The following is a 26,104-nucleotide window of genomic DNA, read 5'->3' as shown; positions in this document are numbered from 1 at the left end:
CAAAATGAAGACAGTAATGGAATTACAGGATTAAGAAATAATGAAGAAAGAAATACAATTTCAGATAAGAATAAAAGAGATTTATTTATGCCAAAAATAGACTGAAATGTTCTAATGTTTCTCCTGCTTCATCAAAAACACAGTCACAACATTGTTACATATACGAGTATTTACTTCTAGCCTAAGAAGTGCAGCAAGCGATGTACTGTACAACCTGACACACTAAATGAGGCATGATCATTATTAATAGATGAACAAATTAATGATAAGTAAACTTGTTCAGTACACTAATATCAAAAGAACTCAGTTACAAATTCGGTGCCACAGCTACATTTGTGAATGACAGGTGAAATAGAAATGAAAGCGTTGATCGGGTTACTAATTCTTCCGAAATTTCCAAGCCAGTTCACGAAGATATAAAATCACTTTAGGCAACTGATGGTACCGGGCGTGACATTCATGTGCACAATGCCATTGAAACGATTTCTTTTCTTGATAAATGCATTATGATTTGATGACTATAAAAAAGAGAAGAAAGGAAGAAAAATGGTGACAATTTATCGGCAATTTCAGACATATTTCAAGATATTTTTGGCAATATACAAATCCAACTATTGTTGTTCCGAATATGTCACTATAGATGTGATGCTAGTTGGGTTCAGAGCAAGGTATACATTGGAACAAGTGCCAAGAAAGTAAGTACTGTAATCAGGATTTCATACTACAGCAGAATATACCGGGACATCACTTTATTTTTACTTGCATTTTTATTGTATCTGTGTTTCTGAATGTACTTGACTACCACCCCTTTCACTAATGTTGTTGATCCCGTCAGCCACACAAACTTACGGCCGCTGTTGCATTCGAAGTCTGCTAGCAGTGAAGTAAACAGTACAGAGTATAGTGTGTTTCAGAAATATGGTTGCGTTTCCCATAGAAGGAAGAGCCTATATTATTGAAGCTTATTTTCAGGGCAGGTATTTATGGAGATTAATTTTATCATTTGTGTTTTTTAACATTGGTGTCGGCGGAGATTGTTGTAGTTGATTTGTACTCTTGTTGGATATTAATGGAAATTTTGTAAAATACAATTATTTTGAAACTGGAGTATTAAGTCAGTATGAATATTACTTTCCAAATAATTAACATTAAAGGTTCATTGGATTCTGGTAAAGGTGCGGTATGGCCAATAGACAATATTTGTTGGATTGAGACTGTATTTAACACACATTTATTAAAAACGAAAAAAAAAAAAAAAACTTGCAGCCCTCAAATTAACACTTTCAAATTATTAGTAAAATGTTGAATTCTCCGTCTTTTGAGTTCACTAATGTAATCAGAACACCTGGAATACCATGTAATGTAGCCTACTTGAATGTGCAACAAATTCAAATGAAAAAAATGTCCGAAAAAAGAACTCAGAATATGAAATTCGCTATAAAACGACACAATAATAATAATAATAATAATAATAATAATAATAATAATAATAATAATAATAATAATAATAATAATAATTCGCGAATGTGTTCACATTTCGCTATTAGAACTCTATTTCGCGATTTGTCGTGATTGTTTTGTCCGCATATTATTAATCACAATCGCTTAATTCGTAAAGATTAGTAAAAAACTATTGTATATCTATTATGTCGTGATTTTCGCGATCTCCGTAAATACCCTCACCTGCTTATTTCGCACAGGTACGGTGTATAGCATGACTGATAACTTTATTTGTGTGGACTGAGCAGAAGTGAAGATTAGAGTTACCGAAAGTACGGTAATATGCTGAATGAAGTAGCCAATATATAATGAATAAAACCGCCTGAAGAGTTGAGTTTGTAAAAAAAAATGTTACTACTCTACCGTATTTTGATAAAATACCGTAAAAGCAATGATCAAACTAAAAATGCTAATATCGTATTTCCCTGTAACATAAATGGATACACTACTTTTCTCTCCTCCTAAAGCTAGTAAAATGATTTGTTTACATATTGCACTAGTAACACCAAACTCCTGTAATGGAAGGGGGTAACAGTGTTTCCGAATACAGCCAGGTTAATGTTAAAAATGTTGGTAAAAATAAAGTGATGTCCCTGTATTACATTCCCTGAAGTGCCTGTCAGAATTTTTGTTTTTCTAAATATTTGCTATAAGTTAGCCTATATTATTGTTTCAGAGAGTAACCGTATACCATGTGAGTTACTAACTTCAGAAAGAAAGATATTTCGTAAAAATTTTGATATAATTTATCACATTTGAATGCATATATGTATTCAGTTTTGTTTGATGACACATTACAAAATGAAATAACTCAATAATAATTACATCCATTGTTAAATAAATTTTAATTTATACAATAATGTAAGACTTTACATACCAAATAATGACTGTCATGAAAAAGAGCATAACTTCTGTTATTACTGTGTCTTAGGGACTACTTCTAACACTGTGGGTTAAAATTGACCCATAGATCCCGTTAACGTACATTTAAAAAGCAATACCAAGAGATGTATAATACTTGCAGTGCTGACAATTTCATATGTCTATGTCCAACATATTGTACAAATTTAAATGTCGATACTAATGAAATAAGCAGTCATACTAACGAATCTAGCAACTACAAAATGAGGGTAACGATAATACGGAATTCGTATGTGTAATATGGTATGAGGAAATATGAAATCATATCTTTGTGTTCATAATAATTTTATTAACCTACATTAACTTCAAATGTAGGGGCCTGGCATAAATTCGATAGAATCTTATACATTTTTAAGCAAAAATGAAACTGAATTAAATTAGCCTGTTCTGTAAAAGCAAAAAGATGATTAAATACATTTTCCGTCTATGAATTGACACATTTACTTTCTTTTTTGCAAGGCACCTCATGTGATATGTTGAGTGCTGATTGCCATCGTCACACGTGAAAGAGCAGGTTTCCGGAAAAGGACATCAGAGTTTATTTTCCATGCTGCTTGCTCCACTTTCCTGAACCCAGGAATTTATACTTCCATAACACTTTCTTCAAGAAGTACCTCAATAAACATTTTTCTTTGGGCTCACAAATAGTATTTTGTAGTTATTGACGTCGTTTCTTTCTGCGACCCTTCAGAACCCCTGTGTCGCCCGAGGCTCTTTTGTCATGTCCTGTTTCGGTATAGGTAATGGATTCTATTTTTTGTTGTTTAGTCAACTGTCCGAAGTCAGGTCTGAACCTCACAAGCGATACCAACAGGGCACCACTTATGAGACAACTAGGCCAGGAGATAATAGGTTAGAGTAGATAGTTCCTTTTCTCCTCCATTGCATACATCGCCGATTAGCTACATATTACACTAATCAGACTTCAGATGTATGAGATGTTCTTCCTCTGACACATATCGTCAAGTGAGATGTACTGCCTGATAATAGATGTACTGTACATATCAGCCAGAACCTCAATGTGGAAACTTCTTGGGAATGTAGTTATTTTATCGTGGAATGCATGGTCGTGCTTTTATATTGAGTGCTCTGGCCATCCGATGAGAAACGAAGCTTCGAGAAAGAAGGATACTATTGTAGATATTTATTTAAAATAGGTATCAAGTGAGCTCCAATTGCATAGGAATCATGTCCCATGGATTCTGTACAAAATGCTTCATTATTGCCACCTGTAGTATAGCCTAGATGACACAGTGTGCAACATAACTTGCTACCTGTTAAACAGATTTGAAACCAGCATGAACAAGCTTATAGGGGCGAATTGTTTGTTCTCTTTTAACAGAAAAAATTTAATCAGCATAGTTCTTATTTATGTAAATATTTGAATTAAAATTCAAAAGCTCACGGTTAACTGAAAAACCCAAGGCGATAGAAAAATTTGGTAAACGGATTTGAAATCAGCAAGAAAAGGTCCTAACGGAACAAACCATAATTTATCTTTAACCCTGAGAAGGATACATAAACTTCATACTCAGTAATGCATACGTGGGGTAATCGATTACCCCGAAAGAAATGTTAAGATGGATGATTGTCAAAAGCAATATATTTTATTTTGACAATTTATTTGTTGACATCAGTTTATAGTTATGTTTCCTTGCACACATAGCACACATCCAATCGATGATCTTGACATACAGGCCTATTACGTTTGGAACACACAATTTTTGTTTCTCTGTCTTTTGCTCTTGGCTGGGGTGACACCTGGCACTCCTGTTCATTTTCTTCGACAGTTCTGGCCCATTCTCATCCTCTTCAATATGTAATATTCTTTGGATAATTGATCGAAGATTTGTAGGTAAGGTTAAAGTAAGAAATAATACATACATAGTTGGATACAGGGGTAACTGATGACCCCAACACCTCTGATTCTCAGTACAACTACGATGAAATCACACGATACCACCAGCAACAACCTCAGCACAACCTATAATGAGTATACACAAAGTATTGGGATTTCATGACATTAAAACGAAAAAACAGTATAAAAATAAAAAATGGTATGGGGTAACAGGTTACCTCTGTAACCATTTCAGGGTTAACATACAAAATCTTCATTTAGTATATATTTTATAAAGTAATAGAAATACTTTAATTACAATTTTAAAATTCACGACTATTAGAAAAATTTGTAAACAAAATTTGAAATTTGCGCAGAAAAGTATGTCAGAACTAACCATTTTTCTCTATTGACAGGCAAAAGGTTTAATTTTGTTGACAAGATTTATCATCATTTAATTATCGCCACTCATGACAAAGCGTCCGGTCTTGTCAGCCAGAACTAGAAATAGCATCCGTCAGAGAATAACAGTTCCTTATCAAATCAAATGCGTCAACTGAAAATAGGTAAAACAGGAGAGGGACTGTCAGAGCGGAGGGAGACCGAAATACTTGGAATAAATACAGCATTTTTCCCGCAGTTGTTTTGAATGCCACTACCATATGATTTATGCGGAATGGAACCCGCCCGGGTGGCAGCTATAGTGGTGGAAGTACTCGCGCTACTACTTGTATACTGCATTGAGAATTAGTATCAAGAACTGGGTCTGTGGGAAGCTATTTCATTCTCATTTCTGAGTAGCACACAGATAGATGTGAATGAGTGACCGAACCCCTACTCATGTAACAAGAGCAATGCTTTACCTAAAGGGGTGTTTCCACTGCCTTTATTGGATCACAGACAGCTGCAGAATAGGGCTTACAACCGGTTTTCATTCGACCTGTCAGAGAGCATCCGTTAAGGTAGAGCATCCGACAGAATGTTCGAATTTCAAGCGGTTGCCCCTGAGGTTTTGCAGGCTAAACAAAACACTGATTCTTTTTTAGTACACAAACGGAGTAACAACTGAAGGAAATTTACCATGTATAATTTAAAAAAATGTATTTACTTAATATAGGTCTACAATTGGTTGCATACTTAATACACTTATCTTCATAACATACAGGGTGATTCACCAGGATTTACCGCCACTTACGGAGCTTATTTCCGAAGACATTCTGAGCAATAAATTTCATGTAAACATGTGTCCTAATCTCAAAATTATCAGAGTTACACTGATTTGAAGTTGTTAGTAAAATATCTTTTTTCTTTAGTTTTAAGGGTAAAAGAATATTACAAATAGAGAATGAACTATTCAGAAGTATCATTTCCTTAATTGGCCAGTGTTCTGAAGCTAAAAATGTGTTTTAATTGCTTTGTACAGATTTTGTTTTTCAATTTTTAACTAAAAATACATTATTCTTACGCACTTATCACAAAAAAATATTACAAATCATACGACTTAGGAACGTGATTCTTTACAGTTTAATTATGCATCCTAATGTACAGTCTTGAAGAATTTACAAGAGTGGCGTGATTTGTAACAATTGTTATGATTAGACTTCGTTGAATTGCCACACGCAGCATGCAATCAGGTTGCCGATGTATGTAGTATAGAGGAGGTGAGCGACCGCCCGGTCTCGTAGTATAAGCAGTTCATGTTAAGAGATGTGACCGGTCCAAATAGATACAGCAGGTACAGCTAATGTGTACCTATGTAAGCACTTGTTTTTGCATTACTGTGGTTGGAATAGTCAAAGCTTAACATTTGTTCAGTGCAGACAAAATTCAATCAAACATACTACAATGAGAGTGTTGCTGTTCCAAACAATTGCCCCTGGAATATCCTTACCCCCGCAGCCAGTCTTGACCCGTTGGAAAACGTGGTTGGATGCCGTTAATTATTATGCAAAATATTACGGCAAAATAATGGAGGTAATTGATGCATTGGATAGCACAGACAGTTTCGCTGTTGCAGCTGTAAAATCATTGCCTTCTGAACAGCTATTGGAAGATATTCTGTTCATTGATTCTAATTTTAAAATCGTGTCCAAAAGCAGCATCCTGTTAGAATCGTCTAAACTACTAGTACAACTCTCAGAAGCCCTTAATATAGAGTATAACGTATCACAAACCGTTATCCAAAATAACAATTCATTAATTTCAGAAAAAAGTGAAATGTAAGTTGAGAAACATTATTGCTAAAAATTCTGCCTATTCACAACTTCGTATTATAAATGATGTACTATCAGGTCACGACAAGACGTCTGAAGTTGGTGTACTAAAAAGTAGTGACTTTCCGTTCTTCAAATATGCACCTATTACATCGTGTGTTGTTGAACGTACATTTTCCCAATATAAAAACTGTTTGAGTGACCATCGGAGGAGGTTACTTTGCATTCGCTCAAAATGTACGTAACTCTTCACTGCAATGCACATATTCAAGGATGATGTGAGTATATTACATTAAATTTTAAGAGTTAATATATCTCACTACAAAATAATTGTGTATTTACATGTTTAGACCTTTCCTACTTCAATGATCATTCATTATATTTCTTGAATGCAGAATACAGGTTTTATTGTAACCGCAGTATACTGCTCAGTGTTTACATAAGAGGCATACTCCATCAGTTGCACGCCCACTTCTCACACAGTCTATACCGCGTGCATAGTAAACCTTACGATTCTCGTGGCAATTCCACGAAGTCTAGTTATGATAAATGCGTAAGAAAAATGTAATTTTGTAGTTAAAAAATTCTGTACGAAGCAACTATGGAATTCCCAAACCATTTTTAGCTTCAGAATGCTAGCTAATTAAAAAAAGTGTACTCCTGAATAGTTCATTCTTTATCTGTAATATTCTTTTACCTTTAAAACTAAAGAATAAAGGTATTTTACAAATAACTTCAAATTAGTGTAACTCTGGAATATTGAGATTAGGACACATGTTTATATGACATGTTTTGCTCAGAATGTCTTCGGAAATAAGTTTCGTAAGTGGTGGTAAATTCTCATGAATCACCCTGTGTTGTAAATGAAGAAATGGATACCGGTAACAACAAAGGAAATGAGTGTAATGCATAATATTAAATCTGTTGTGTAAAGAAGTGCAAGAATAGAATAAATTACATTACTTACTAAGTAGAAGAGCAAATAAGTACATACATTCTATTGCAACGTGTATACAAGGTGAGCCAATGAAACGGGCGATTTTTAAATAGGTTATTTTACGACACTTTATCAACATCTTAGGTTATTTAGCGTCTGAATGAGATGAAGTTGATAATGCCGGTGAAATGAGTCCAGGATCCAGCACCGAAAGTTACCCAGAATTTGCTCATATTGGGTTGAGGGAAAACCCCGGAAAAAATCTCAACCAAGAAACTTGCCCCGACCGGGAATCGAACCCGGGTCGCCTGGTTTCGCGACCAAACCCGTTAACCGTTACTCCACAGATGTGGGTCGGGCGATTTTAAAACTTTAATAATTACTGTACTGATTACTTTGAAACCAAACTCTCACTTTACGTTTAAAGTATACACAATAGCATTTACCTTTACCTTATGAAATTCTTATTTTCTGAACACTACATCCCGCAGGTACGACCCATTTCGTTGTACACATTCTTCAAGTCTAAGTCTAGCCGGTGACTAGTCACACCATCCTGTTGAAAGCACGTGTCTCTATTGATATTGTCTACTGGCAATTTGTGGAGACAAAAATTCTTGAATCATTCGGACATATCGCTGTGATGTTACAGTAACAGATGTCCCATTATCGTCCTCAAATAAATAAGGACCGATGATTCCAAATGACACTATTGCACACCAAACTGTGACTTTGACACTGTGTAATGGTTCCTCTTGGATTTCATAAGGATTAGTTAGTGACTAGTATTGAAATTTTTGTTTATTGACGTATCCATTGAGATGAAAATGAGCTTCATCACTCATCAGCATATTGTGGACAATGTCTTCGTTAACATTTAGATCCAAGAATTGTTGGCAAAAAGTCATGTGGTTTACTTTACCAGCATCTTTTAATGTCTGCACTACTTAAATTTTGTATGGATGCATGTGTTAAGTCCTTATGAAGAATTCTTCGTATACTGGTGTTTGACAAGCCAAGTGAAATTGCATGACGACGGGCAGAACGTTTAGGACTACGGATCATAACTCTTACGGCGTTGATGTTTTCCGAGGCACGTACAGATCTTTGCTTAGCTGGGGACGTCTTCTTTAACGCAGAACCAGCTACTTCAAAGTCCTGAATCCAGATTTTTATTGCATGGGCTGATGTTATCGGATCATTGCGATGGAAATTGTAATGAAGTCGAAATAGCCGTTGTGCAGCAATGAAACTATAATTATTTTTGTAATATGCCTTAATAGCAAAAGCACATTGTTCACCCGTCCAACGATCCATTATAAACAAATGCTGTCAAATGAAGACTAGATTGTTGCATGTAACAATTAAAATACCCGACAACAACCGAAAAGACATGAATCTGAAGTCGCCCGTTTCATTGACTCATCTTGTACTTTAAACTCAAAGTGGATACAGTAGTTGTTGATATCTTTTAATTACTCTAAGCAGATGGGTTATTTCATTAATAAACCATTTTTAAGACGATATGCTCTTGACGATACCAACTATAATACCTGAATCAACTAATGAATCAATTAATTAATGAATGAACCATTCAGTGAATGACTGAATTAGTCAATGAATGAATGAATCAATCAATCAATGAGTCGATGAATGATTGATTGATTGATCGATTGATTGATTGATTGATTGATTGATTGATTGATTGATTGATTGATTGATTGATTGATTGATTGATTGATTGATTGATTGATTGATTGATTGTAGTGAGAGAAGAATAATTACCAATTAAATAGTAGGCCTACACGATGATAATCATGCCCTTGCAAGGACTCTTGAAACTCCTGCATGGCTCAATGTGGTCTGTCTTCGCCGTCCACTCACAAAAAGTGAGAAACAACTCAAATATTCGTTAAACCGAACGTGAGACTCCGCGAGACGGAAGAGCTTTGCATACTGACTAAGTGCCAGGCGTTCAATAGCAATATATAATTTCTATTTTTCGTAACCGGTTGTGCACGACTCTAATCAGAGTCCTTTATCGACCTTTCATTAAGTGCTGGGTTCAACTTTGAAGGAAGATATCCTTAAAATATTCAGGAGATTTTAGAGTGAAGCACCGGCGCGCCGCGGCGTGTGTGCATGTTTTGTATGACAACCTAAGTTAAATTTCTTATTTATGACCACGACTTGTCTTCAGTTAATTTCTTATCACTTCGCTTGAAAAGCCGCCTGTAAGTCTTTGGTATCGCTGGGGATCCCATTCGTAAGCAATGTGGCAAGGATGAAGATACGTCTTATTCTCAACTGGAAGGAATCTAATGAAAATGCTATGAAAAGTGCTCGTTGGCCTGTAAAGATTTTAATGAGTATTATGGGATAATTTCAAGTCGTCTTAATGTGTAAGGAGATCGCAATTTAACGCGTCACTCAGAGCATTCTGATCATGAATTATTATAGATATGTTATTATTAGAGCCCTGAAGTTCAGACATTTATTTTGGCTAAAATAGACAGGCAAATATGCACTTAAAATTAAGGAAATATGCTGTAAAATAATACAAATAGGCATTGAAAAATTACGAAAATATACCGTAAATTCGTCAAGATAGTAATATTTAATGTAGGCTAATTAATAAGCCTGTGTATCACATTTCACTTACTCTTACTTTTTTTGGTTACATGCCACGACAAGATGTTTTTTCAAGTTCTCAACTGTCATAGTCTCCTGTCAGAGAGAATATTTTTTCATCATTGAAAAAGATCGTTCTATTTCCACGGAAGTGACTGGAGCATAGTTAAAACATAATACTGTGGATGGACTCATATCGGTATTTATAGATTAGATTAGATTAGATCTTTATTAGCCGAATAGAATTACAAGCATTCATGGCGTCGTCAGTACACAAGAAAAATGACATAACATACAATATAATACAAAAATAGACTTAATTCTAAATAAATTTAACAGTTTAATATTATAGGACAAGCTTGATCTTCAGTCTCCACTGTTCTATCTAGTATCTTCTCTTTTTGCTTTTCCCTGTCTTTTCTTCAACTCTGAGTTACCTGAAACATAAATGGTCGAGGGCAGTATCAAGAAACGTTAAATTCTAAAATTTTAAATTTAAATATTCATTTGTGCAAAATGGCATATGTATCGCAGATTAATGTGCTAATCGCTTTCAATATGATTCGACCTGTAAAGCTTTAGTTTTTCTGAACCGCCGCAAGCGAGCTGCCTCGCACAAATCCGGACTACACGAAATATAGTGAGGTACGAGGTCTGCGTACCTCGCAGTTATAGAAACCACTCACTCTCTCTCGCATAGTACGGATTTGTGCGCGGCGGGCTTCGCATCTCGCAACTCGTATGCGTTGTTTCAGAAAAACCAAGGCTTTAGAGAATTTATTCTTTTTCTCCCTCTGCACTGTTTTCTTGAAATCTGTAGAAACTGGACCTCTCAGACGAGAGAAAGCACTTGCCTCGGGGTAAGATACAATAGCTCTAAAGGAAAATGTCACAAATTTAATCGATATTAAGCCTTGGTTTTTCTGAACCTACGCATGCGAGTTGCGAGATGCGAGGCCCGCCTCGCATAAATTCGGTCTATGCAAGAGATAGTGCGCAGGCCTCGCATCTCGCAACTATAGAAACCGCTCATTATCTCTCGTATAGTCTAGATTTGTGCGAAAATGCGCTGCCTGGTTATCACATAGACTATATACTGGTACAGGAAAGATTCCGAAATTGCTTTAAAAATTCAAATGTATTGAACCTTAAAGTAGACAATGGAAGCTAAAATAGGTAGAAAAGGCAAACTGAAAACTGGCCATACGGTCCCTAAATGTGCGCAAACATGTTTTTTTCTCTATTAAACTCTTTCGTATATCTAGACAGTTAAAAAAAGGCATTTTTCCTAACTTACAGGCTCTAGTTATAAATACTCATACATTCCTAACAGTGAACATTACGTTGGCACGTGTAAGAACGTCTTATTCACGTGTGTACTATGTAGTGAAAGTTGTTATGATGCTATTTATAATTTTAAATTTCAGACAGTGGTGACAGTGAACATTATTCTTTTTCTTTTCTCTTTTGTTAAATAATTTCTGTATTTTTTACCAGATAGAATATAACTGAATTGCAAATACACATGTTTAGAAATATTATTAATTTAAGATTAGGAAATATATGAGTGAATGGCGAACAGTCGAGTATATGCCATTAGACAATATAGACCACCGGCTATGGTGCACTCTGGATAATCTCTGACGAATTAATTGGTCCACGGTTCTCGGCACTAGCGACATCTATGAGCCAATTGTAGATTCGGGGCGAATAACGACAGGTTAAGGAAAAAAATTATCGTTGAAAGTGTGATATTTTTAAACAACGCTGCTCTATTAGAGATGGCCGATATTTCACAAACCGATATTTTGTCACAGGTATTTTTTGTCACAGATAAACCTGTGACTGATGACGCGAAATATCTGTGACAAAATATCGCTATCGATCTGCTCCGTATTCAGTACTCTGTGACCGTTGCAACGTCTGTGACTGATATTTTCTCCTCTACGTCGTGAGTTTGCGCATGCGCATGATACAATAACAGCAATCGGGCGGTGGTATTTGATTATTTTTTCGTGATATTTTGTTCAATATTATTTTTTTCAAAGTGATGATGTGTTGCAAAGTTATTAGCGGCATTATAATAATATAATCATGAATCTGACATTTTGTTTTCATATTTTAGTCTGTATATGTTTTATAAATATTTTATGTATTCCCCCGAGATCTTCACATTTTCATATTAAGCTTACTGTCAATTTATATTAATTTGTAAGTATTTTCCACTCAGTTAAAACCGAACGAGACAAAACTGGCTAATATGATGGGCAACTTATTTCGCTAAACTAACCTTGAGGTATTCCCCTTATACACCTTGCATATACGAATCTGTGACAGGTCAGGTTTGGTTGGTTTAAGCTTTTATTATGCCTAGAATATACGATCAACGATTAAACTAACGTTGAGGTAGTTCCCTTCGTACTCCGCATATACACCTTGCATATACGAATCTGTGACAGGTTAGGTTTGGTTAGTTTAAGCTTTTATTATGCCTAGACATATACGATAAACGACTAAACTAGCGTTGAGGTAGTTCCCTTCGTACTCCGCATATACACCTTGCATATACGAATCTGTGACAGGTTAGGTTTGGTTAGTTTAAGCTTTTATTATGCCTAGACATGTACGATGAACGACTAAACTAGCGTTGAGGTAGTTCCCTTCGTACTCCGCATATACACCTTGCATATACGAATCCGTGACAGGTCAGGTTTGGTTGGTTTAAGCTTTTATTATGCCTAGACATATACGATCAACGCCTAAACTAGCGTTGAGGTAGTTCCCTTCGTACTCCGCATATACACCTTGCATATACGAATCTGTGACAGGTTAGGTTTGGTTAGTTTAGGCTTTGTTATGCCTTGGATATACGATCAACTGCATCTCCACAAAAAATCAAATTCAACGATTTTCACTTCCGAAATCACCTAAACTACCTCAGCGCTAGTTTAACCCGAGGAACTGTCTCTCCACAAAGAAAAAAAAAATCCCTATAAATGCAACGATTTTCACATCCGAATTCCCGAAACTATACTTCAGCACTAGTTTCACCATCTTATTATAAATTATATAATGATTACACGATTTAAATAATAATAATACCATTGGTTACCAATACTGTATCTTGTGTAAAATCCTGTCTGAACAACAATTTTGTTTTGTAATTATTTTTCCGAATACTGATGTTTCGTTAATTTTTATTCTGACTCAATATTATAATGCACGACTTAAAATAATTATTTATCCATTATATTATATACAATAAAAAGGATCAATTTTTAAAACGATTAGGATAACCACATAACCTCAATTTCTCCATACCCAACTACATTAAAAAATTATCAACTGATTCCATATCTAAAATCAACTACGATATAACCTCTTGGTATATGAGGTTAACTTTTTACATGTTTCTGTTGAGTTAGCTTAGTATTTATTTGTTAATGGTGCATGTACATAACTTATTTGTTGCATTTTCCCATATACACCACTGATGTGTGGCGTGTATAGAGAATTCGTATTCACATTGCACTGCTCTTCAAAATTTTCTGTTAATTTTTATCGGTGTGACAAAATATCGGTGTAATTCATGCATATCGTGCTTACTTATCGATATAAAATATCGGTGTGACAAAATCACAGATAAAAGTCACAGATATTCAATTGTCACAGTCACAGTTGTTACAGATACTTGGAAATATCGTTTAACCTCAACTCTATGCCCTATTGTGAACAATGAAGATTAATGTGTAATAATAATAACCAGTGCTTTTTTTTCGGCACTTTTTTATTATATTTTTCATCATTAAACCGAGAAATGTGTTGTTAATTAATTTTCCTTTGAACTTAGCTTAGGCTTTTAAAGTTTTAAAGTTGAGCGAAAAGGAGGTTAATAAAGACAAAATTCCCGTGCACTGGATAGCAATAATCTCCTAGCCGTTATTATTCTACACTGCCGCCACCTTTTCCTCCAGAAGAAAAGCACTTACTATAACCAGAAAACGCCGATTAATCTGGTAACACTAGTTTATAGTCACATTTTGCTACTATTTCCACAGCGATGCGATGGTTTAATCTTAAGTCCTTGACGTATTATAAATGTAGGTTAAGCAACAATGTGCCTAGAACAAAGAAATACTTAACCTTTGCTTGTAAGATATTAGTAGCTGATTAATCGGTTTTTCTTATTATCTAAACAGTACCTATTCATAAAAAATACTCTTACACTTCAAAGAAAAAGCAGTAGTAGCTACAGCATAAGCAAATTACACCGTACGTTATGTGCTGTTGATATGACATTCATGCGATGGGAGATAATAATGAGGCATTGTCTGTATACGCAAAGAGGTTATCAGCAGTAATAGTATCTCTTATTATGTTCTGAATTGTTCCAATCGATAACAAAAGTTAGTGCGATTAATACTGTCAAAAGTATGCTTATCATTTTAGGCACTATGTCGTCGTCAAGATCGTAATCTCAGTCTGTTTTCAGGGATTGAACCTTTGTCTCATTTTTTTTTTCATTGTTCTGATAATTTTTTCGTTCACTTCATTTTATGATTCATAATTTTGTAATTCTTATTGTAATTATTCTAAAAACTTTCAAAAGGTAATAAATGCAATCTTCTTCTTCCCCTTCTTCTTCGTGATGGCAATTTACAATGACTTCATAAAATTTACGCCCGTTATTTCAGACCATATACTGGGACTGAACTTGCATAGGTTTTTACTGCCTTACTTCCCTTCAAATCCTTAGAAGCCAAAAAATAGTTCCCAAGCTATTTTGCATCTAACTCCATCCAGTCCAGAGCATTGGATGAGGATATATGAAGTTTCTTTATTTTCAAATTACCCATACCTGAGATAATAGGTGATATTCGGTGACGCTGTAGGAAAAATATTTTGGGTAGTGCGCACTTAGTAACTCAACTGCAGAATTTTTTTTCCTTGACCTGTAATGCGGCACTCGTTCCATCTACTTTTTTTTCTGATGATCATTTTGCGCCACTCACCGGATCCCCACACCCTCTAGGACCTACCAATGGACCTGTTAAGTGAGGAACGGAGGAGGAACGGATTGCCTTGTAATGTCTTAAAAATAACCAAATGCAATACACATATCAGAACTTTTAATCTAATGCAATATAACCTTTACAATTCCAAACAAAATAGGCCTACCAGACTTGAGTACATTATATATGACAATGTAACTACCAGCCAACACATTATAAAAAAACCACTCCAAACACGCACATCTTAATAAACTCCACCTTTCCTGCCCCAGATACGGATAACAACCCCCCGCCCACTTAAAAAAAATTAAATAAAACAACTCCAATCCAAAGGAAGCAAAAGCGAACTGATTTAGCTACAATCCTTCCTCATATGAATAAGCATTTTTGTTAAAAGGTCAGATGTCCATCAGACTAAACTTTTCAGTATTAACAAAAAACTTATTTCTATCCATATTTTTCAAGTTTCTTAGTTATTGTACAACTCAGAACATAGTATTTATCTTCTTGATAATGACCATGAACTTTAAATCTTTTAAATTCAACAAATTGACACTTCAATTATCTTTGAAACCTCCGGACTTCTGCCCTTTTAACAATTGATGAAAAAAGCACAACGGACATAAATTTCAAAGAACCATTTCTTTCTTTTCTAAAGTGTTTCCAACAGTAACTTCAATTTCAAAGACATTTCTTAGTTTTCTGAAGCTTTTGCAACAATACTTCTCTGTTAAATGATTAAAGATTACACATATTTCTTCAATGTCCATAATCTTCAGGAAGATTTCTAGCAGCTGTTTCCTCACTTATAACAGGACCCCGCAGAATGTCTATATGAAATTCCCAGTGATTCTCTTCTACATAGTGAATAATTATTATTTGGAGGCCTTCTACATTTTAAGAGCACTTTGTAAGGTAGCGTACATTTTAGGTAGTTCAACTTGTTGTAGGCCAACATTAAAGGCGATGAATGCGAATGTCGTAACATCTGAATCATATCTGAAGTGATGCAGTGAAGTTATGCCAAAATGGACCCTCTCATCTCTCAGTTTCGATGAACTTTCTAGTTAGAAAGCTGTTCTCTTAAAGTACTTGGTCCACCAGTCTTTAAAGTTCAAAATTATTTTCAATTATAGAATGGAATGGATGGAATTTTTTTATAGAGGGGGCACTATGACCCAGCACTGCGACCTTTCACGATCTGTTACGCTAACCCTCAAGCCAGGCCCATTTTCAAACCCACACCGGCTGATTACACTAAGGTTTGCTGCGTAGTTCACCGCTGTGGAGTAAAAGTTACCACGTCTGACCGTGAAACGACCGGGCCCGAGTTCAAATCCTAGTTGAGACAAGTTATCTGGTTGGAGTTTTTCCGGGGTTTCCCTCAACCAATTGAAACAGAATTGCTGGGTAACTTTCGGAGTTGGAACGCGGATTCATTTGCCATCATTAATTATCATCTTCATCCATACCATAGCCCAGGTTAAGTTCACAGTGCGGTGTGCTATACTTGTATAAGAGCGCGGCCGTTCGGCTACACAGTTATCCACAGAATATGAATGATAAGCACAATCATCCTCAGGCTGCAGTGTAAGCCTTCGGATCTCCCCTCCAAGAGAAAAAAGAGGTTTGCTACGTACAAGTTTCGTGCAAGCCACTCCACTCATCCCTAGGTCAGCCCTTCCGTGCGTCGCCTGTCGGCATTCGGGGAATGCTATGGAATAATGACGGACTGGAGGAATGTTGACGGAATGATGTAGATGCCTAATATGGGGGAAAAGGAGAACTCTAGAGAAACCCCAACTGCTACCATGTCTGTCACAAGTGTCATTTTTCAATGAAAAATGCCAGGGTTAGCCGGTAATCGAACCCTGACCACCTGCATGTCGGCTGAAGGTCTGATCACTCAGCCACCGCAAGGGAACGTACCTAATTATACTAGATAGTGTAAATCTTCCATCACTGTTTTATATTCTAACTCTTCCACTTGTGAAAATATTTTTTTCATATAGCAGAAGGACAGTGTTTTACACATACCAATTTTCATTATTGTGCAGGACACAGTAATGGAGGAAAAAAGGTTTAATATTTCCAAATATTTTACTGCTGTAAGCTGTACCTAACCGCTTAAGCAGTGCTATAAAACTTGTACTCTATGTTTAGATGTCATTGTATTCTCTGAGGAAAGACTCAGAATTTGAACCATTTATGAACCACAGTCAAGAACTTCTGATTCTTCCAAAAAAAAAAAAAACTGAATATTGTGAGTAAGGAGAAGGCAAATCAAAAGTGTGGAACAAATAGAGCTTCTTATACCAGAACGATTGCCAACTCACAGTGAAATGCGCAGTTTCAACATACAACAGTTCAAGAGTGTGTTTTATGAAATGTTAAATGTCGTCATATCCCAAGTGAATGAACGATTTTCTAGTAGCGAAAAACTGCTGAAAAGAATATCGAGTGTGGAGGAATTTGAAATTACTTTGGACAGGCTGGTATATCTGGGTACCATGATTTTCAGTTTTGTTTTAAAGTGTCAGCAATATTTAAGATATTACTAGGATGTACTGAAGTAGGCCTACAGATGGAGTTTCTGTGCAGTAATTCTGCGTTTCCATATGGCGAAGAATCGGTAGAACGTAGAAAAATTCTCTCCGGTACCGGGACTCGATCCCGGGTTTCCAGCTTTACGTGCTGGCGCTTTATCCACTACGCCACACCGGATTCAAGTTTCGATGCCGGATTGAATCCCTCTCATTTTTAAGTTCTACCTACTCTGTTCCCCTTTGTTGGCCTGCCCGTGTCAAAGTGTACTGTGTCAAAGCATGTGTGACAGCAGACACAATGTCCAACCACAAGTACAAAGGTGCACTCATTACGAGTGACTAAGTGGCCGGGGTCTAACGGAACATGGCGCCGTCTTGAATCACAAAGAGATTACTTACTCTTTATCATATTACTATGATGTACCGAAGTAGAAATGGAGTTTCAGTGCAGTAATTCTGCTTTTCCATATAGCGAAGAATCGGTAGAACGGAGGACTCGAACCCGAAGATAGGCCAACAAAGGGGAACACAGTAGGTAGAACTTAAAAATGAGAGAGTTTCAATCCGGCATCGGAACTTCAATCCGGTGTGGCTTAGTGGATAAAGCGCCAGTACGTAAAGCTGGAAACCCGGGTTCGAGTTCAGGTGCCGGAGAGAATTTTTCTCCGTTCTACAGATTCTTCACAATATTTAAGATGTTCACAAATATCTTGAAAATTCTATGTGATGTACGAGCCATATAAACAATTAGCTTCAATAAATCCTATTACAAAATCACATCAGTACGTAAAAGTCGCTTTTCACATGGTCAAGAAATTTGTGTCATCAAGACCCGAAGAGGATAAACTTGGAGTTTTCTTTGAATATCGTGATGCTTTTAGAAACACAGAAGTTTCACGCAGCCGTTCCCGGGCATTGACCGAAATGGTTTATTACACTTACCGAAATGGAGCGTATTACATTATGAAACTGATTGCATGAAACTCGCCTGCGCACGCACAGACCCCAGACCTGTCAACAAATCCTCAGCAGATACAGTTTGCGCGGACTGCACGTTTGTGTCGTTTGGTTCTTCGTGCGTATTTTGTGTTTTCACGGGTGAAGAAGTGCGGACAACAGGTAACAGTGCGATGGAGGAATTACTTCAAACAACGGTGAACAATACGAAGAAGGAAGATTTGACGAATTCTTTTGAGAGCGAAGTTAATACAGAAGATTTTATTATGTGAAGTTGAGAAATCTCCTGCCTTGTGGGTCAGCAGATCAGAAGAGTATTCAAACAGAAGTGCAAAATTAAATTCATTGGAAAGTGTTCTGATAAATTTCTTTCCCTACTTCAAAGAAAAGTCTGTTAACGAGAAAAATCATGTTGGTTTTTTTCACTTATTGTTTATATGTATTATTATGAAAATTTCTTTGTGTAATAAATATTAAACAATTCAGTACAAGTTGATCTTGTTTTCTTCTATTGTTAAAAATCATTGTGGTCATGATTCAGTAATTCATATGCCTTACCTCAACGTTACGACTAACTTTTCTTCTGCTGGAATACTCTGTCTCAACTTGGTTTCTTGACCAGTTACGTCTTCTCTTACGTAATTCAGCAATTCATAAAATGATGATTTCGACATGCGAAAATAATTTGAAGAACTTGTTTTCATGCGCACAGGGATCCTCAAATATTGTATGAAGGGAGACAGTAATACAGTGCTTAGGAGGGATTAGGAGCACTTTCAGATGTGTTCTCAAGCAGTCTTGTTAGCTCGTTCCATCTTAAATGTTACAAGGAATAATGTGCCGTCACTTAAGTAGGTATTTTTCTGTAAGACCTTTACATGAAAAGATAGAAATAAAAACCTCGATAGACTTACACTTAAATTAAAATTACAAGTGACGAAGAACAATAATAGAGAAATTACAAGAAAATTCAACAGTCGGACTAATGAAAAATGTGTTATGCAGCTGCAATAAAAAAATTGATGGAGTGCAAAAAATAATTAAAGAGTTCTATTCAAATACTCAATATATACACTGCCTCGTCCATCAGCTAAACCTCACCATTGCAAATGCAGCCTAAATCTATCGACATGTCAGAATATTTTTGTTAGGCTTGGAGGATTTTGTACATTATTTTCTAATTCTCCACAGAGAAGCAATGTTTAGACAAGATAGTGGGGAAAACAAGCATGAAAACAAAAGTGATGACAAACGCACAGGAGATCCCAATCAGAGTAGGCGACACAGAATTTCAGAATGTGTCTGAATATGTGTATTTGGTCAACTGGTTACCTTCACACAAAGAAACCAGAAAGAGATTAATAGAATTATTTCATCGGCATGGAAGGCGTTCTGGAGCCTGAAGTTCATATGGATGGACAAGACAATCAACTGCAAGCTCAAGTTAGAGGCACTAGAGACATTATAATCCCAGTTTTGCTATACGGCTGCCAAACTCGGACATTGTCCGAGAGACAACGCTCAAGTATACAAACATGCCAGAGGAAGATGCAGAGAAAAATACTGGGCATCACGCTACGAGACAGAATGACAAACGAAACATTACAAAGACTGACGAACACTACTGACGCAGCAGAACGGGCCACGACAACGAAGTGGACCTGGGGGAGGGGGACATGTGGCGAGACTACACGAGACAAGATCGACCCATGCAGTCACGATGTGGGACTCCTACGTCGGAAAGAGCGGACAGGGAAAACCACGGCTCAGATGGTATGACATGTTTGCCAAAGAGGCGGGGAAACAATGGTCGAGAACAACAAGAACTAGGGAAATAACTAGGGAAGGTCATTGTAAATAGATAACATAATTAGTGTTAAGATAGTGTAAATAGTAAAGTCATTATTTGTGAAAGTGTGAGATAAATTTTGTAAATGATAAAGTAGTGTTGAGATAGTGCTAGTTAAATAGTGTAAATAGCAATCACTGTTTGTCAAAGTGCTGGTGTTACTATTATGTGGACAGTACATAAAATGAACAAAGAAAAAAGTGCTGAGACTAAGGACAGTTTAACAGAGTTAGTAACCATGTCACGACAGTAGGCTATACACGACAAGCTCGCCTGGATTGGCTCACGAAGCGAGTACACTTGAGCCATCCCTGTCGAGGGGTTCTAACCCCATGACAGGAGGCCTGTGCCCAACATGGGATATCATGGCTAGCATTCAGTCATTCAGTAGGGAAACATTTTTCTCTCCCTGTACCAATGACATGGCATTTTTACTCGAACACCATAAACACTATTTATGAGTACAGAAAAGAAATCTTGGAACGTGTGGAGACAATCGAAATGCAGGAAGACATCAGACATAAAGGCACAATAGAACAGACAGCTGGTCCATCGCTGTGAGTAACGATTAGCATCCGTGACCATAAAAACGAGCGAGCCAGGGTTCAAATCCTGGTTGGAAAAAATTGCCTGGTTGAGGTTTTTTTGGGGGTTTCCCCTCAACCCATTAAGAGCAAATGCTGGGTAACTTTCGGCGCTGGGCCCTGCACTCATTTTGCAGAAATTATCACCTTCATATCATTCAGGCACTAGATAACTACAGTAGTTGATAAAGCATCGTAAAATAACCAATTAAAAAACAGGCAACCAGTCATCAAAGCACTGCATCCACCTTTCTAGAGGCACTTCAGACACCAGCTTGTTGAAGGTTTCAATCGCAGCTTCAGCAGTGTTCAAGAACAATATGCGCGATTTTTCTTCTGAGTGGTTGGGAACAAGACGAAGTCGCATAGTGTCAGATCAAGGCTATAAGGCGGTTGGGTCGTTAATTTCACACGAGAGGTGACCCAAAAGTCCATTGTTCTGAAGTGTGGAACAATGCATTGTCACGGTTTCAAGGTCGTTTTGTACGTATTTTTTTCAAGACTGTCGTAAGCAAATGGTGGTTTACCACTCGGCATTAACCGTACGATGAACCTCCAGTGGAATATAGATGACAGGACCGAGTGACCAAAGAATGAGGCAACCATATTCTTGCCAGATGGTAACAAGTTATGTAAGCTTCAAGTTTGTGCGCCGTATGTCTTACTTCGGTTATCATCGCTTTTATTGCTTCTCAAAACCTCTGTGATTCACTAATGTTAAATTTAATGAAGGATTGCAATTACGATTTGAAAGCAGATCTGGACCGTGTGTCTGGTTGCAAACAAACCCTGACATTTGACATCCAAATTTTAATTTCAGGATACATCATCACGGCATGGCGACGACTCCAGTGATGATACCTTTACGGATGGGGATGGCGGACTCTCGGAAGAAGAGGCTGTTACTGTCAAGTAAGTGTTTGTATGAAACATTTCACATTACCTCTATATTACGTTCAACCAGTCTTTACAGTTTTATAACACTAGCTGATAATTTTAAGACGAGCAATGAACTTCGGCTCACAACAGCATCTGGATGACTTCTGCGAATTCTGACAAGGAATTATCGAAATACTTAATATTTTCTCAGTTTATTTTTGGTTTGCCATTATAATGAGTGTTTGGGATAAAGAAAATATTTTTATTTTAACCTGAAACGTTTATTCTCGAATGTCAAACAAATAAAGTGTCCCCAAATTTCATCATCTGGTGTTAGTTGCTTAACAACCTTAATGATTTATGGTACAAATTGCTCAGCAACAAATCAGCGTGAAACGTGCCAGAATGTCAAATTTAATAAAATGTTATGAAGATTTCAATATCCTAACACCACTTGCTTAGTTATGGATCGGACTCTTACATTGATCGGTGTTTGCTAATTTTTCTCATGAATTGTGTTTATTATTCTCTTATCACATACCCACAGTAACGGCTCTCCAACAACCCAATTCAGATTAAATACTGCAATTATTACACTGTAAATACTTATACAGATATATGGCACATTATATTCAATACAACTTACTTACAAATGGCTTTTAAAGAACCTTGAGGTTCATTGCCTCCCTCACATAAGCCCGCCATCGGTCCCTATCCTGAGGAAGATCAATCCACCCTCTACCATCATACCCCACCTCCCTCAAATCCATTTTTATATTATCCTCCCATCTACGTCTCGGCCTCCCCAAAGATCATTTTCCCTCCGGCCTCCCAACTAACATATGCATTTCTGGGTTCGCCCATACGTGCTACATGCCTTATCCATTTCAAACGTCTGGACTTAATATTCCTAATTATGCCAGGTGAAGAATACAATGCGTGTAGTTCTACGTTGTATAACTTTCTCCATTCTCCTATAAATGCATCCCTCTTAGAAGGGTACGGCCATAGTTTTCTGCTACAAATGTAGCTGCCGTAATTGTCGCAAAATGGGTGGCCACACGGGCGCTATAATTACTGCTAGTTTCTGCGTTAAATTTCGCTGCGTGTGGTCACATGACATGCCACACGTAGCGACATTTGTAGCTAGTTCTTTTGCGTTTTGCAGCACTCAGCAGTAGTGTAGTGGAAGCTTTCTTCCGAGATGGAGTATGAAGCCAAAGTCGCTTTGTGTGTGTTGTTAGTGTACATTATTACGGTCACACACAATTGTAATGCGCATGAGAAGAAAATTTATAGCAGTGCCATAAAGTTAACTTTTTTCCTGAGTCGATTTTACAACAGGCAATATTGTTCGTCAGTAACAATCGGAAGTACGGTGTGGGTGAAGGGTTTGCTGAAAGGCTGTATGAAGACCTAATTTCTCGTGGTTCTGTAGAAGGGTCATTGGGATTGTACGACAGATTAGACATGCTCTTCCCTTGTCAATACACGAATTTCTGAAGCATCTCCAATTAAAAAGGCGTTTTAAACATGACCCAAAACACAACTCAAAGAGGCAATCTGTTTGTAACATATTTGAGAGATCTGTCTTGTAAAAGTTTTTTTTTTTTTTTTTTTTTTTTTTTTTTAAACAAAATTAAGTCGGTGTGAAGGGTTTACTGGAACGCTATTGTATACATTTTATTATTGAAGGAAACCTTTTCGTCGAAAATGAAAGAAAAAAATGTGTACTCTCAAAGAACGGTATTTTGAAAAGAGTATAAGTAAACACATCTATCATAAAAGTTCTCTTTTTCTTGGTTTTGCAGAATTCTTATTGGACGTTGCGGCAATTTAAACTTGACCCTTATATCCCAAAATACAACTCAAAGTGGAAATGTCTTTATAACACAATAATATTTATAAACAATACTGATTGGTGACGTCTGTCCTGCAAAAGAATTGTACGTTTTTTTACTAAACAAAATTGCTGTGAAGGGTTTGCTAGAACGCTTTTGTATACATTTTATTATTGAAGAATTCTTTAGGTCGAAATTGAAAGAAGAAAAATGTATGTACTTTTAAAGAAAGATATTTTGAAGAGAGTTAAAAAATAGGGCAACTTAGCTGGACTATACATAAGCGAAGCAATATTTATTGGCACCGTATTGTTAGTAACAAAATATGTTATATATATATATTGGCATCGTATTGTTATAAATCTGTCATGATAATAATTTCCCAACTAAAAGTCAATCTCCCTCTCTACTTCACTCCCTCATAAACACAAGTTGATTCTATTGTTATGATTACATATACATACTGAGAATTTCAACCATTAAAAAAATGGGGTTTCCTTCAAATTTGAGATGCCTTTCTCCCATTGTACATCTTATCCAATAGAAAACAGAGTTTACGTTCTCTTAAACGTGATATCACGTTTCTCAGATTATTAAATTTCGGGGGAGGGGGAAACTGAAAGGTGAATCTTAGGGTATGTTACAGTCTCATGTCTCATAAAGTTTTTGACAAACAAAAGATATTCTAACGCTATAAGATAAGCGGGGTAGTACAAATTGCGATATCTTATAGCTAATTCGAGAGACAAATTTCACTGCACTCATCAATGTCACTTGTTTTATTTTTGAATACATTAGGCCTGAATAAAATGCGAAGGTGTTATATGCCTGGCTGCAAATTCAATTACCAGAAGAGAACTTAGTGGCGATATTTACTTTTCCTTCTGGTGAAGTAACAAAAACAGGAGTAAGATTGAGGAAATAGTATTTAAAATTAGCTTACGCGTGTATCCATACGCATTTGTAAATTTACATTTTACTAAATTATTGTAATTCTCTACTGTAAAATGAATAACTTTGATTTGTTATTTCACTGTTTTTAAAGTCTTAATCTGTGTGTCTTTTACATGACATTTTATTTTCGCTTTCTATCTCATTCCTAAAAAAATTAAAGCATGGCCATTCATTTTACACGGCTGTTTGTATTTTATTACTACAATTTATTTTGTTTTCTTTTGCATGATATTTATTCTTTATTTATTGTCATTTAGTAGATAAAAGTATTTTGACTTGTATATTCTTTGGCTCGCTGAGTCTCCTCTGGAAATTACTAAAGCGGAAATAAATATTAATATAAATTTAAAGTTTAAAAATATGGATTTCTTAATAAGAAATTCCCAGTAACTAACAACAATGTTAATTCGTTTAAGGTGGAAAATTATTGGTCACGAATGGGCCTAACATGTCAGACGTTTGCCCCTAAGTTTTATTTTATTATTACTATAATTATTCGTTGTTTCTAAAATTAATGTTTCCTAATAAAGGATTGTTAATACGTGCGGGTAGTCTACTGAGAGGAAATTTTTGTAGAATAACTTCACAACATATTTAAATAACTTGAAAGTTTTGCGTTGAATAAAGAGACACACGAATATCACTTTATTAATGACTTTATCACTGTTCATTGCTTGCTATTATTATTATTATTATTATTATTATTATTATTATTATTATTATTATTATTATTATTATTTTATTATTATTATTATTATTATTATTATTATTATTATTATTATTATTATTATTATTGTAAAATTAAGAAATGTATATAAAAAGGTTTATACAAGTTTTTCTACGTATGATTTAAAAACTACAAAATGCCAGATTGAGCCGTGTTCGGATGCAAGAATTATGCGAAGAAAACCAAAGGCAGAGAAGTCAAATACTTCCAGGCTACAAGAAATAATGACCTGGCTACAATATGTAAACGAAATGACAAACATACTGAAACACCGCACATCGCTGCGACATTTGTAGCTGCACGTGTAGCCACCCATGTCTCTACGTGTGGCCACCCAACAGCAGTAAATGTCGCAGAAAAAATGGACCCGGACCCATTCGAGTTGCGACACGACCTTGGGATGCGCCAAACTTGCTACATTTACTGCTCCGTGTGGCCGCTTCCATTTAACTCAATGCAGTCTATAATTCCAGCTACATTAATTTGTCGCAGAAAACTTGCTACTAATGTAGCTCGTGTAGCTCCTAAGCACTTTATTCTCGAACACCCTTAACCTCTGTTCCTCTCTCAAAGTGAGAGTTCATGTTTCAACCATACAGAACAACCAGTAATATAACTGTTTTATAAATTCTAACTTCCAGTTTTTTTGAGAGCAGACTGGATGACAAAAGCTTCTCTGCCGAATAATAACAGCCAGTTCCCATATTTATTCTGCG

General features: G+C 36.2%; 1 protein-coding gene across 4 annotated transcripts in view; it reads left to right on the top strand.

Moving 5' to 3' along the window:
• The window catches only part of LOC138700088 (myogenesis-regulating glycosidase), a 465,840-nt gene that overhangs the window by 406,190 nt on the left and 33,546 nt on the right, over positions 1-26,104 (top strand). For all 4 annotated transcript variants that reach the window (XM_069826407.1, XM_069826408.1, XM_069826410.1 and 1 more), the window contains one exon: positions 21,808-21,899. In XM_069826407.1, the coding sequence (XP_069682508.1) occupies positions 21,808-21,899 (92 nt within the window). The remainder of the gene's footprint in view (positions 1-21,807; positions 21,900-26,104) is intronic.

This window comes from Periplaneta americana, chromosome 5, assembly GCF_040183065.1.
Source record: "Periplaneta americana isolate PAMFEO1 chromosome 5, P.americana_PAMFEO1_priV1, whole genome shotgun sequence".
Lineage (NCBI taxonomy): Eukaryota > Metazoa > Arthropoda > Insecta > Blattodea > Blattidae > Periplaneta > Periplaneta americana.
The sequence above is the reverse complement of the archived record's forward strand: the minus strand, read 5'-3'. Positions and strand labels throughout refer to the sequence as shown.